Genomic DNA, 14,104 nt, shown 5'->3' on the forward strand with positions numbered 1-14,104 from the left:
AAAAAAAAAAAAAAAGAACGAAAAATAAAACAGATTAAGGAAATAAAGCATACAGGGTTGGAGGGGAGGCAATGTTTTTATAGAAGGTAGCCATGGATGGCTTATCTAAAATGACATATGGGCAGAAACTGAAATGAAGTAAAAGGGACTATGTTTGGTGGGGACGGGACTCAGATAACTGCTTTCAAATTAGCCTCTGTTTTAAGGAATTTCTCTCCCACAAATAGTGAAGACAGCCTTTTTGAAAACTTGTTCTTCCAGTACCACGTTTTCCAAAACTGAAACTCCACACTCTTGTAATCACTTCCTTTGAATGCTAGCTTTCCAACATGTACCTTAAAAAACCTACAGTATAAAGTAACTAGTGGATATCTTTAAGAATTTTCCCCAGTCCAAAAAAAACACGCTATACAATATTATCAGGACATTACAGGATAAGTTATGAGAAGAAATTATCTTAGACATAGTTGAAAGTATTAGGAAGCAGCAGAACAATCAGCTAAAGTTTATAGTTTAGCTGCTAAAAAATATAAAAAAATACAACCTTCGTAACGGAAATAATATGCAGTATGTTGGTAGATTTCTAGTAATGTAAGCTTTTCAATACTTTAATTCTGTGATAAACTGAGTAATAAAGCATATTAACTTCAGAAAGTAATTTTTTCAAGTATCACTTTTATACAATTTCTACGATATTCCTAAGTATGATCGCTGCAATTTCTATAAGCCAATAATGTCTTCCAAGACAGTGCACCTCAGTAAGTAATATAGGTCACTAAGAAAACAAGATCCACTTAACCTATTAAATACTTCTATCCCAATATGGCAATGGATCTATTTTGTACTTTGGATCCATGTAAAATATAATAAATTTCCATACAAAATAAATCAATAAAAATAAAAAACTGTAAGGTCCACTTTTGCTTCAGCTTAACCACTAGAATCAATAAACCAAATTCATCATTTAAGTGAAGAATTATTCAGAAAACAAATTCTAAAAAAACAAACAAAAGGACATACAATTGTTTTACCTTTCCTTGTTTAACAATATAATAAGGATTGCTTCGAGAAAAACCAGCACTTTCAAGGAGGTTCATCACATCATTTTTCCTGTTGATAAACATTAAAATTATTTTTCAGATAAATAATTTTAAAGCAGCCAACAATAAGCAAACAATGAGTAGCACCTGGGTTAAGTAGCATTAGGAAGTACAGAACAGCAATTAAATCATCTGTTCTACGAGCCTCAGAGAACCCTCTGATTCTTGTGTTTATGTTCTAAATATTGATTTGCTGAATATGAGGCAAGTATATCTCACATATGAGGCAAATAGAAGAATTACTGTATTCTTTTGTAAAGAAATTGTAAATTTAAAGAAAAATACTTACGTGACCATCTTCTTGTCTAAGAAATACTGATCCTTTTTGGCACCAATAACTCTTCGAAGTGAAACTTCCTCTTTATCGATCTAAGAAAAAATGTAAAAGCCCAAAGTTAATTTAATAGGGAAGTATTACTACAACACTTTTAGTTAAGGTCATTTTAAAGTCCTTGACCATACTATTTATTTTAAAATTTCAATTATCTCACCAAAGATAATGCTATGAATACTCATGATAAAGACATTTCTTTGCAACAGACCACACATTCTCATTTGTTGTTGGCCAGAATATTCATCATAATTTTAAAACAAAATCAGTATGTAAACTATATAATTATTTTAACATAAACTAAAAATTATAAAAGCTTAACTAGAGCTATAAATGCTTCAAAGTATGAAAAAAATTAGCTATTAATACATCAATAAAATTCTCAACATCATTACTTAAAAAAAAAAAAAAAAAAAAAGGAGAAAAAGTTACTTACTGGTAACCGGTTGTCTGAATTATCAAAAATAATCTCCACAAAAGCAGAAATAACACGAGGGCCAGTACCCTCCTAAAAATAAGAAAAATGAGAAATTTGTCATTTAAGTGTTACATTCATATTCTTCAAACATTTTTAAAGTCTAATGCAAGGTAACAAGCCTGATTCAACAGAAAAATTTCTATAACACCAGTATATATATTCCCCTCTTGCCAAAACAGCAGAGACGTTGGATTAGGATAAGAAAACTTTTCAACCTAAATAGCTTTTGATTCTGAATAAAAAATAAGAACTATGCAAAAGATGTCAAAGGTACGTATACTTACACTTTATTCTGCAGATCACTTTTTTATACCACAAGACTGGGGCCACCTAATTATACCTGTTTGCCAGTATCTAAAACTCCGTGAGGCTTTTCTCTTACAGTATCATCTTAATGCTGGAAAGGAACTCTAAGAAATTATGTGATAATTACTGGAAATCCGTTTTAACATTTAATTTGAAACAGTCTATATGGTTTTAAATGTTATAGAAATATACACATTTAACATGTGTCACATTTAGAACAATTTATGACATGACAACTACGTACCAAGTCTAGATAGTTTCCAGATTCTAAAAACTGTTAGTATATAGTGGTTCAATACAATGAAGAACTAAAGAGGTTATTAATTCTTTTAATGCTCATCTGAGAAACCTAAAAAGAATTTTTCTGTAGGGAATCGATCCTGATTACTGGGCTACAAATACAAACTGAAGGAGGGGGAAAAAAAGATAATAGTTAAACAAAAAGAACTTCCTATGTGTAAGAAACACCATATTAGGATATATTGAAGAATCTCATTTTCTGGTCTTAAAATTAATTATAAGCAATATTCAAACCAGAAAGAAGATATATTATATTATTTTATTATAGCCTTTGATAATTTGTTTTTCAGAGACGAGGTCTATGTTGCCCAGACTGCAGTGCAATGGCTATTCACAGACACAATCATAGTGCACTGTGGCCTCAAGCAATCCTCCTACCTCAGCTTCCTGAGCGGCTGGGACTGCAGGCACATGCCACCATGCCTGGCTACCTCTTATAATTTTTTATCCTAAACTTATGTTAGTTCATTATTCATGATTAATAAAAAATTCTAACAACTTGCATTACTGTAAATTTACAGATGGTCCCTGAGTTAGTATGGTTCACCCTAAGGATGGTGTGAAAGCAGTTTACATTCAGTGGAAACCATACTTTGAGTACCCATACAAGCATTCTGTTTTTCACTTTCAGTACAGTAGTCAATAAATGAGATATTCAACATTTTATCATAAAATAGGCTTTGTGTTAGATGTTTCTGCCCAACTGTACGCCAATATAAGTGTCTGAGCATGTTTAAGGTAGGCTAGGCTATGATGTTCAGTAGGTTAGGTGTATTAAATCCATGTGCAACTTTATGGTATTTTCAATTTACAATGGGTTTGTTGGGACATAGCCTCACTGTAAGTCAAGGAGCATTTATTTGTACTGTTCTTCATACTGGAAAATGATGTTACCATCTAAGTACAAATATGGCTAAAAATAAAACAGACAACTTTTTTGTTGTTTAGTTTGTAATGATTGTTTCTCTATGCTACCAATTAACTTCTTGTTCTGCATTTGTAAGCTCCTAATCTCCAATTTCAAACTCTTCTCTCTCCTCAGCAAACCTGCTTCCTAAACCTTACCAGAACACATCCTTTAAGAAATTTATACGACAGATATACCCATATATAGGCAAGTCCTACAATTTTCTCCTACTCATTGTATAAAAATTAGGCCTTTATCTGCCATTAATACATTGGGCTAAATTTCACAGCAGAATAGTACACTTAAGAAATAAACTGTTATGTATACAGAGAATCTGAAACTTGGACAAATAATTTTTTTTAACCAGGATTAACAATGTATTTTTTAAAAGCATATAATATCAATAATGTCTTAAAGCAGTCTCACTCACATGCAACAAAGCCAATCGCTGTTCTGGACGAAGATGACTAAATTCATCACTGAGAACAAACTGAATTGCTACAAATACAAAAACATAACTATTAGTTGAGTCTAAAAAAGGATTTACGACTTATTCATAACTTCCCATAGCTTAACAGAATACAGTATATCAGGTAACAAACAATGCAAATAAAGTAATTACCTATTTCATGTAGATGAAAAGAACGTAGAAAATTTGCCTGCACATCAAACTAATCAAGCAGGAAATGATGATATAAGAAAAACACTGAGAGGTTTTCACTGAAACATTTAAGGTAAGAAAATAAAGAGAAAACGTTTTGGTACAAGAAAAGAGACAAACGAAACTAAGGTCTACGTCTTGACCAAAATCTATACTGACTGGTTAGATTAACAGTATATTTGCTTGTCTTCTCCACTAGACACAACTGTATTAATTAAAATCTTTTTTAACAAAATAAGATGTATTCTAACAATATACTTAATTGGATATTTTGTCAAAAGAAATAAAACTAAGGAAATACAGGGAAATGTTTCAGATTCTCAACTTCTACTATGCTGCTTATTACTGTCCTTACCTTCTGTAAAGAGCCATTCCTACTCCCATACAGAGTGCCTAACTGGATCATCCTGCCCAAGAAATGGACTTCTTTGCTCAGCTGTTCTGGTGCCAATCCACCCAAGAGACCTTTGACATTCTGTATGGGTGGGGTGGAGTGTGAGTACGTGCAAGTGAGCATTAACGGGTATGCTGGGGGTAGGAAGTAGTTGTCTCTCATAATCATAGGGATTTTGTGGGGAGGAGGAGATTCAAATTGCTCTCATCCCCTACCCCTCTCCCCGAGATTCTGAAATATTTCCGCTCCAATCCACTGTCTTGCTATTTCTAAATTGCAACCACTATAGGATATACAGGGTATAAAGTACCCTTCAGATTTGTTGGCATGGAAGAGAGAGAACCTTTGTTCTTACTAAACCAGTGTACTACCCCTTTCCCTCAAGCATTACCCAACTAAGGAGTTCACATTTTTCAACCTATTCCTTGCATAGTCTAATTTCGCTAAAAGGTTTTCCTTCCCAAAGGATTTAAGAGGCATTATTATACTTAAATGCATTTTATCTTTGGAGAGAATTTTCAAAGCTCTATTTACTCTCTTCAAACTGATAATACTGTGTGTTGAGCCTCGAGTTTTTTATACTCCTCAATCCTTTATAAGCTTAGAAAACATTTTTTAAAAGGTGAAACTGAAAGATGAACCATTTTCCAAAACAATACTAACTATTCTATTGCATTTATATATATTTTTAACATATACATTTATAACATTTATAAACTGCATTCGAGTTTAAAAAGCACTTTCATGTGGATTACCTCACTTGATTTTCAGGACCCATCTAAGGTAGACAGGGCAAACATCTCCATTTTTAAAATGAAAAGAACAATTTGAGAAGTTAAGTGTTTTGCCCAGTCTAACATAGCTAATTAGTCACTGGGTAGAGAGTAGGACTTAGATTCTCACACTCTAAATCCGCTATACTAAAATGCAACCCTGTATTGGGTTTCATGCAGACATAACCTCAGAAAACCAGTGATTTTAATAAATTATCTTAAGATACCTAGGTCTATACATTTAGAATTCAAAAAAACAATACCTACCATAAAAAAAGTTACTTTTTCCAGATCCATTTCTGCCCACTATAAAATTTCAAAAAGTACAAGTTATTTCACATAAAACCAATAAAAATAAAACTCTTTAAATTTTTTAAAGTACTCATTTTAAAATCCCATTTTCTAATACATCTCAATATTCAAAGCTAAATACAACAAAACATTGAACAAAAAAAGCCCCAATAAACAAAAAAGCTTTAACCACTAAATGAGTATAAAAAATTACAGATAGTTTTTCCTTTAAAGGTATTTCACTGTTAATTCTTTTGCTCTTTCCCAGAAGTTTAAAACTAATAGGAATTTTAAAAACCTGGCTTTCATAATTTACAATCATTACAATGGATGTAGAATCCTATTTTAATTACATACACTATTTTTTTAACAATTTAAAGATTCATATATTGCTAACATTCTGAAATACTTAATCGTCTTAAATTCTCAAACTGTCCTCATGTTAAACTGTTTACAATCAACCCTACCTATCACATATAGTCTCTCAGAACCACAAAAGTATGGACGATTATAAGGTACATTTTTTACTACCTAAATTTAGATATAAGCAATTCTACACATAAAAGGATATCAAAGCTTTTGATTTAATTCGTTTATTTGTTTAGTGAAAAGTTCAGTGTTTTTGTTTGTTTGTTGAAACAGAGTCTTGCTCTGTTGCCCGGGCTAGAGTGCCGTGGCATCAGCCTAGCTCACGGCAATCTCAAACTTCTGGGCTCAACAGATCCTCCTGCTTCAGCCTCCTGAGTAGCTGGGACACTACAGGCATGCACCACCATGCCCGGCTAGAAATGTTCAATGTTAAGAGTGATAAATAACTACGTCAATCTCTCAATCTTGAACCAAAACATCCTGAGCAAATTAGCCCCAAAGTTATCACTTTTTATGGGAAGTAAATCCCAAAAAGGTCATTCACTCTATGCCAAAAAGTAAAGGAGTACTTAAGAAAGGCATATAATAAACACGAGAGCCAGCTTGAAGGAGGCTTTCACTGGTTAAATCTAGGGCAATCTTAGTACCAAAATGACTAGATAAATTATAAATTATTGGTGGGGGGAATAATCCATGAGTCCATACTGATAACAAAAAGACAAATAAATAAGGAGGGAGGACTCTTGCTTACAGGAGAATACCAAGTGTCAAGTAAATGTGAAAAAAGTGCTGGAAATGAAAAAATCATGATTTTGTAACCATCAGAATAAAAGCAAGAGTCATCAACAGATGCTAAATTTAGGGGGTAAGTATGATAAAGAGCACAATATTTGCATGGTCTCAAAGTTATCTCCCCATATCATTTATTAGCTGCAAGGGGAAAAACCAGTAATTATACAGTGGAAACACTGGATACCACCTTGACTGGGTGATAAAAAGTAACATCATCAGTTAAGAGGTAGATGGACCTCATGTGCCTCCAGATGTGATAGCCTCAAAAGGATACATCGCTTACATACTATTTTTTAAAAATAACAATGTTGTAAAAGACAAAGAAAAGCTGTAAAAATGATCCACATTAAAGGAGACTAAAGAGACATGATAACTAAATGCAATACCTGATCCTAAATTAGATCCAGTACTGGAGGGAAAAAAGATAGTATAAAGAACATTTCTGGGTCAGTTACCATAACTGCAAAATGGACAGATTATTAGTGTTGTTGTACTGTGATTACGTAAGATAATATCCCTATACTTAGAAGGTACACATTGAAGTCAGAGACAAAGGACCATGATGTACAAAACTTACTCTAGAAAAAAAAATAAAAAAGCACCTATAGAGAGGGAGAGAGTACAAATGATAAAGCAAAATGTTAACAATGTAATTCTAGGTAAAGCGTATGAGTATTCTCTCTACAGTTCTTATTGGGGCAACTTTTCTATAAATTTGAAATTATTTCCAAATAAAAATTTAAAAAGATAATTTATCATTGAATGAATATAAACAGTTAAAACCATAATCTATTCAGAATACCTGAAACTTTACAAATTTCCCTGTAAAAATTACTCCTACCCAGAGTAGAACACTATATAGCAGTTATAATGTATGTTGAATATTTAATAAGCAAAGATATTCAAGATTTATGTTTGAGAAAAAACAGATTATCAACATTATATGATAAGCCCATTTTAATTTAAAAAGGCCAACTTACAGATACATACAAACATTAGAGGAGTACTGAGGTAGACACAGTTCATATGTGCCCCCAAATTCACCTGTCCCAACCTAGGCCTTGGCTGCCAATCAGTGGAGAGGCTCAGTCTCCTAATATCTGTGGTTGTTTCAGCCTACCCTGGGAGTACACTCAGGTCAGATCTGTGAAGACCCAAAGGAGGCTACAACTCCCTGACTACTTCAGAGGGGTTAATTCCCAGAGCAACACAATCCAAAAGCTTGGGGGAATGCCCTATGTAGTCAACTTTAACCAAAGACAGACAGGCACCAGCAGACAAATCTTCTCCATTCCTTTCCAATCTGACCTTTCTAAGGCATGGTGGGTCCACAAAGTTTGTCTGGAAGTTATCCAACATGACCATAAACCAGCTGTGTCTTCTTTATGAAACTGTGACCAGCTTTTCCCCTCATTCTTGCCCTCAGACTATACCTCCCACGAAAGCCTTAGCAGCTAAGCCTGCCTGCTGTTTTCTAGGAAACCAAGGTTAAGACAAGTACAGACTGTTACTAAGAATAGTTATTTCTAAATAGAAGGATTATAATTTATTTTAATTTTCTTCCTTTTGAATCTTTTCCATAATATTCTATAATTAACATTTATTTTGTTAAAAGGCTAGGAAAATGTTAAAAAAGTATATATTTGGTATGTATACCAAATATCAGCACAAGAGATATTGGCCTTCAAATCTTGATTTTTTTTTTTTTTTAAGGATCGAAATCATTGAACAATCAAAGTAGTATCTTTCACTGGATATTTTTAAGGTCAATCTCAGTATATACTACTTTTGGTCTTTTTTACATTATTAAGGTACCTATATATACACATACACACACACACACACACAAAATTTATTTATTTAAGAGACTGGGTCTCACTATGTTGTCTAGGCTGGTCTCAAAGTCCCAGCCTCAAATGATCCTCCCACCCCCAAAGTGTTGGGATTACAGGCATCAGCCACCTTGCCCTCCTGAGGTACCTGTTTTTAAAACATGTTTAACCAATAAAGTCATGTTAGGTTCATTTGTTTTAGTTACAGCAAAAGAAAGAACACTTACACAATTTTCCTTTGTAACAGTGACTGTTAACAATTCTAACATTGTAACCAAGAGAGTAAAACAGCTAAAACAAAGATACCTGACAGACCTTACAGACATAATGTAATCCCTCTAAATGATAATGGTCATCATTTTATAGATCATTTATAAAATTATACAATTGAAATATTAAGATATTTATCCATTTTTAACTTGTAAGTTAACAAAATAATACCAGCTTAGCCCAAGAGGAGGAGGCTACATCCCCCACAGGATGGTCAGTATGAAGGATCAGTGGCTGCCATCAATTTGGATTCTGAAAGCCTAATCGGCTTCAACATTTGGTGTAGAAACATTCTCATCTTGTGTAGCAAGACATTCTCAACAAAGCCAAGACATGTATTTGTCAACTTTTTTCTAGAATAGGCACATTTGGTATCATTCATTAAATTCTTGAGTTTTCTAGTGACAGGCCCAAAAGGAGCCTCTATACCTTTTAACAAATTTATTTATATAAACTGGTTGTTGTTATATTGGGAGAAAGTTAAGTTGGAAATTTTTAATCCCTCCCAAAAGCAATGCTTTCATGCTGCAGTTACCATGAACTAATACTATAATTAAGGATGGTCTTTGGTTAAAAAAATAAATTAATAATAAATCTAGTAATTGTTTATTTTTCTGCATTTCTAAAGATTTTGATGAAAATCAGAAAGCACCTGCGATCAAAACATGATCAAAACCCAGTACAATCAAGCTACCCCTATATCAATGTAATTAACTGACTGTTTAGTAGCTAGAACACAAGGGAAAATAAAATACATTTTCTTTATTCCCAACTACAAGGTTGCAAGGAAAACCTGGCCCTCAATTTTATTTATTTTATACAAAATAAAGAAAGTGTGATTCTCTAAGGTCTTCTGGGAACATTAGTATTCAGTGTTTCCCATTAACTCATTTTCCATATGAATCTCACCCTGTGATATGGACTGAACTGTGTTCCCCTGAAATTCATACATTGACACCCTAAACCCCAAGGTAATAGTATTTGGAGATGGGGGCCTCTGGGAGATAATTAGGGTTAGATGAGATCATGAGGGTGGGACCATGTAAGCATACAGCAAGATGGCAGCTATCTATAAGCCAGGAAGAGAGCCCTCACCAGAAACTAATCATGCTGGTATCATGATCATGGACTTCTAGCCTCCAGAACTGTGAGAAAATAAATCTGTTGTTTAAGCCACCAGTCTACAGTATTTTATTATGGCTGCCCTAGCAAACTAATATATCCCACAGTGAGGACACTAAATAGCAAAATTGTTTCAACAGCAATCTGTTTCTCTGGTGTCTAGAAGCACTTATTTCATCTATCCTTTAAAAATTCAGCAGAATGTCAGAAAAAATTTTTTGCTAGTTATATCACAAAACAGACATTATAATCTGAAAAATTTATTAACAACTAAATATTGTTAATGGCCATCACACTTTATGCTCACACTTACATATGCTTTCTCATTTAGTGTTCCCAACAGCCCTATGAGACAGGTATCATCTCCACTTTACAAATGAGAAAACTAAAACTTCTCAGAAAGTTGGAAAAAGAATATGTTCCAGAACTAGGATTTGAACCCCATTCTGTTATGCTCCAAAATTTATGCTCCTCCAATTAAGCTACACTGTGTGCTGTTAGACACTGACGGCGGAAAAAAATCTGAGAACTAATTTGCAAATAAAGATCGGTCATCTTTGAAATACAGCAATAGTGAGCATTTGAACTTGGATATATGAAAAACAGAATAACTCAAACGCAAAATTTAGTGTCATTCACTATAAACTTAAAGCTATTAAAACACTCTCATACATACAACGCTACCCAAATAAAAATGCTTAACTAACGTTTGATTGTACTATCCAACATTTTTAAATTTATAAAATAAGCAATTCACCAGGCAATAAAAGACATAGAAGTTATACGGAAAATATAAATTTACTTAATATTCAAAGACAATTCTTGCCCCCTTAAGCCTCTACACAAATCGGCAGAATTTATATCTGTATAGATTGTTAATCCGAGCCAGTAAACCGGGAACACTTACCAATAACATTATGTTTTGAACTGAAGGGATCTACAATTGTTTGATCTCTGTAACTTCGAAAACCCTGGATAATCACCTAATAAGAGATATTTTTGAGAACACACAAAGAAATTATTTATAAATTAACATTTTTCTTTTGCATTTCTTCCCTTTCTTGTCTCTCATTTAACGCAAGATAGAAAACTTTCAATTGCATATAAGAAAAATTCATTTTAGAAAGCGGTGATGAAAAATCTGTTAAAAACAGTCCTTTCATCAGTAACTTTTGCCAGTGAAGGGTTGGGTTTTTTTTTCTTAGGAGTTACAGTTAGTAACCTCCCAAGGAATTTTCAAAGTCAAGAACGCCGCAAAAGGTTACTGGAACACTCAACGCTGCAGCCCTACAGCAAGTGTATCAAGCAGGCAGACACAGCGGCCAGCCAGAAAGAGTCAACGTTCCAAAGAAGGAGTGCTCACAGTCCGACATATCCAATAGAAAAACTTCCAAAATTGTGTGAATGGGCTCATTTTTGTGGTGGACTCTAGCGCGGGAAGACCATTTTGACAGAAGTAAACAACTGAAGAAGGTGGCGCTACACCTTCTGCAAGAAGTGGGGGGGGGGGGTCCCTTTGACACTGCGGGTTAATCCGGGAGCGGCCCCGGGTTACAGCTGACACCCCAGCCAGTGCTCCGAAGGGGTGCCCCCGGGCCGGGGAGGCCGCCTTTCCACACATCCCACGCAAAAGGCCGGAGCCAGGCCATAGCTGCAGCACAGCACAACCCTTCCCGCCAGATGCCGCCCCCGGCGCGGCCCCCGGCCAGCCCTCAGCCGGAACCCCGGCTGCTCCCCCTCGGGCTGCCCGGGAAGGCCCGGTGCCTCCAAGAGGCCCGCCCCGCCGGCCCCTCCACACCTCTCCAAGGTCCTGCCTCCTTCAGACGCAGGGAGGCCGGAGCTGCAGAGCAGCGCCCCAATTCTCAGCGGCCCCTGCAGCCCGGGCGCTAGCGAGCCCAGGGTCTTCCCCGCCCCCACAGGCCCCAGTCCAGCCCTGGTCCACCCCGTGCGGAGAGGTGAAAGGCCGCGGGTCGCGCTGCAACACCCCAGCCTCAAGGAGTGGTCCTCACCGGCCCACGAGGGATGGGAGGGGCGCAAAAGCCTTACCTGCTTTATGTACATGGCTCCGCGCCCCTAGCCGGGTAGAAGACCTTCCCCCGGAGCAGCAACAGCGCGGCCACAGGGTCAGGTGAGGCGCCTACGAGACCCCTCCCCCAAAGCGCCGCTCGCTCAGCTCCAGCCAAACAAAATGGCGGCGCCCGTGGAGGCGGAGTCCGCGCCTTTGACGGAACCATCTTCGCAGCCCCATCAGGGCGTAGGGGGAGTCAGGTTCAGGCCTGCTCTCTCTTCCGGGCAAAACAGGTCTTCTACAGGGTTGTTAGGTGGATTTCATTTCATTCTGGAACTCTGTAGCTAACCCTTTCCGAATCTTAGTCGGAAGCTTCACTCGGAGAAGCCTTGACCGTAAGGTTGGCCCATACTACCTCCGAGCCCGTAGCTAATGGTCGCGTCCACAAGGGGGGAAAGGTTCGGCGCCAAAGCCAAGTGTGAGACTCTGAGGGCCAGTAGCTGAGCTGGCCGGCGGCCACGTGGTCCCGCGCAGTGTGAAAAAGCGGACTCCTGTTTAAAAAAGCCTGCTCTGGAGCTCGCGGAATGCTGGTGACGGCTGGAATTCCGTGTGTGGAATCCCTGCTATTCCATTATTCTCTCTTGCTCTCCCTAGGAACTTTTACAGTCACAGAACGCCCCCCACTGGTTGCGAACCGCCCACTCGCAGGACAGCCCTGAAGGGACTTGTCAACGCTGGAAAATTTGTTTTAATAATGTGATAATTAATACCCCGGGAGCTATTACTGTTCTACCATGTGCTATAAATCTAGACAGATCTGTACAGTTGCACGAAAAGAGATTTAGATGAGGTTAAAAGCTTTAACCTACTTCTCTTTTTTTTAACAGCCTGAAAGATTTTAGGTACTGGTGGCAACCATAAGAGTTTGTGGTCCGTATCGGTCTTGAGGAAAAAAAAAATTATTTGTTTAGAAACTGGATCTCTGGGCCGCTCTAAAATTACCTGCTGGGACAAAAACAAAATAACCACCTAAATCCGTCCTCACGGCCCATCCCTCCCCGGTCCAGCAGTTCTGGCCTTAATTATTTCTAGATTGAGCTATTTTTAATAGCCCCCTCTCTCCAAAAGAAATTTAAAAGTTAGAAGGGTTGGGGTGAGAGTGGGGTGGCGCACCTGTAGTCCCAGCTACTCGGGAGGCTGAGGCAGGAGGATCGCTTGAGCCCAGGAGTTTGAGGTTGCTGCGAGCTATGGTGACGCCACAGCACTCTAGCTCGGGGAACGGAGTGAGACTCTGTGTCAAAAAAATTAATGAATGAATTAAAAAAACTAATTAAAATAAAAAAACTCCTTAAACATTTTACATCAGAATTAGCATCTACCCTATCAATTTGTGGGATTTTAGGCATATTATTAATATTTAAAGTTTTAAGCCTCCAATTCCTAGTCTATAAAATGAGTATTATAAAATCACTTCATATTTAGAATGAAAAACAGGATATATAAGGTAATCCTTTTTACCTATAATTTTATGTATATATATATATATATGGATGAAAGGATGGTTACCAAAACATTTGTGATGGTTTTCACAGTGATGGAGTTTTTATTTTTTCCTTAGGCTTTTCCATATTAAGTGAATCTTACACAATTAGCTTATATGATTGATATAGGCAGAAAAAAGTAAAGATCAGTGAAAACCAAAAATATCGAAAAGGTGATTTTGAGAATTTAATGCAATCACTTTAGTTATATTTATGTATTTATTGTCTGTACTAGAATGTAAGTCTAAGGAGAGAAGGGACTTGATTTTTTGTCCCTGCTGTTTCCATAGTAACTAGTTTACAGAAAGTACTCAATAAATACTTTTGAGTGAAAAAAGACAGAAGCAAAGTACTTACCATAGTGTCTGGCCTATGTTTGCCAGCTACTGGTATTTAAAGGCTCCCCACAGCCCCATTCCACCTACCTCCCATGTCCCTTGGAAGCATCATTCTCCATTCTCTTCCGGAAAGTATGTAGGGGCAGAACATAATGATCTCCTTTAGCAGGGATGAATAGTTAATTCATCAAACCTAGGAACGATCTAGGGGCAAAGGTCACTCCCAAATGAAATTGCCACCATAAAGCAGAATACCAACCACACAAGGCCTACTTGCTCGTAGCCAAACAA

General features: G+C 36.7%; 1 protein-coding gene across 1 annotated transcript in view; it reads right to left on the reverse strand.

The window, feature by feature from the left end:
• Positions 1-12,115, reverse strand: part of SMC3 (structural maintenance of chromosomes 3) — a 56,575-nt gene extending 44,460 nt beyond the window's left edge. Inside the window, exons 1-7 of the mRNA XM_012663928.1 lie at positions 11,973-12,115; positions 10,834-10,909; positions 5,518-5,556; positions 3,853-3,920; positions 1,868-1,939; positions 1,390-1,469; positions 1,032-1,110 (exon numbers count right to left, since the gene is read on the reverse strand). Of these exons, the coding sequence (XP_012519382.1) occupies positions 1,032-1,110; positions 1,390-1,469; positions 1,868-1,939; positions 3,853-3,920; positions 5,518-5,556; positions 10,834-10,909; positions 11,973-11,987 (429 nt within the window). The 5' untranslated portion in view covers positions 11,988-12,115. The remainder of the gene's footprint in view (positions 1-1,031; positions 1,111-1,389; positions 1,470-1,867; positions 1,940-3,852; positions 3,921-5,517; positions 5,557-10,833; positions 10,910-11,972) is intronic.
• Between the last annotated feature and the right edge of the window lie 1,989 nt (positions 12,116-14,104).

The sequence above is a fragment of the Propithecus coquereli genome, unplaced genomic scaffold, assembly GCF_000956105.1.
Source record: "Propithecus coquereli isolate 6110/MARCELLA unplaced genomic scaffold, Pcoq_1.0 Scaffold84, whole genome shotgun sequence".
In the NCBI taxonomy this organism is placed as follows: domain Eukaryota; kingdom Metazoa; phylum Chordata; class Mammalia; order Primates; family Indriidae; genus Propithecus; species Propithecus coquereli.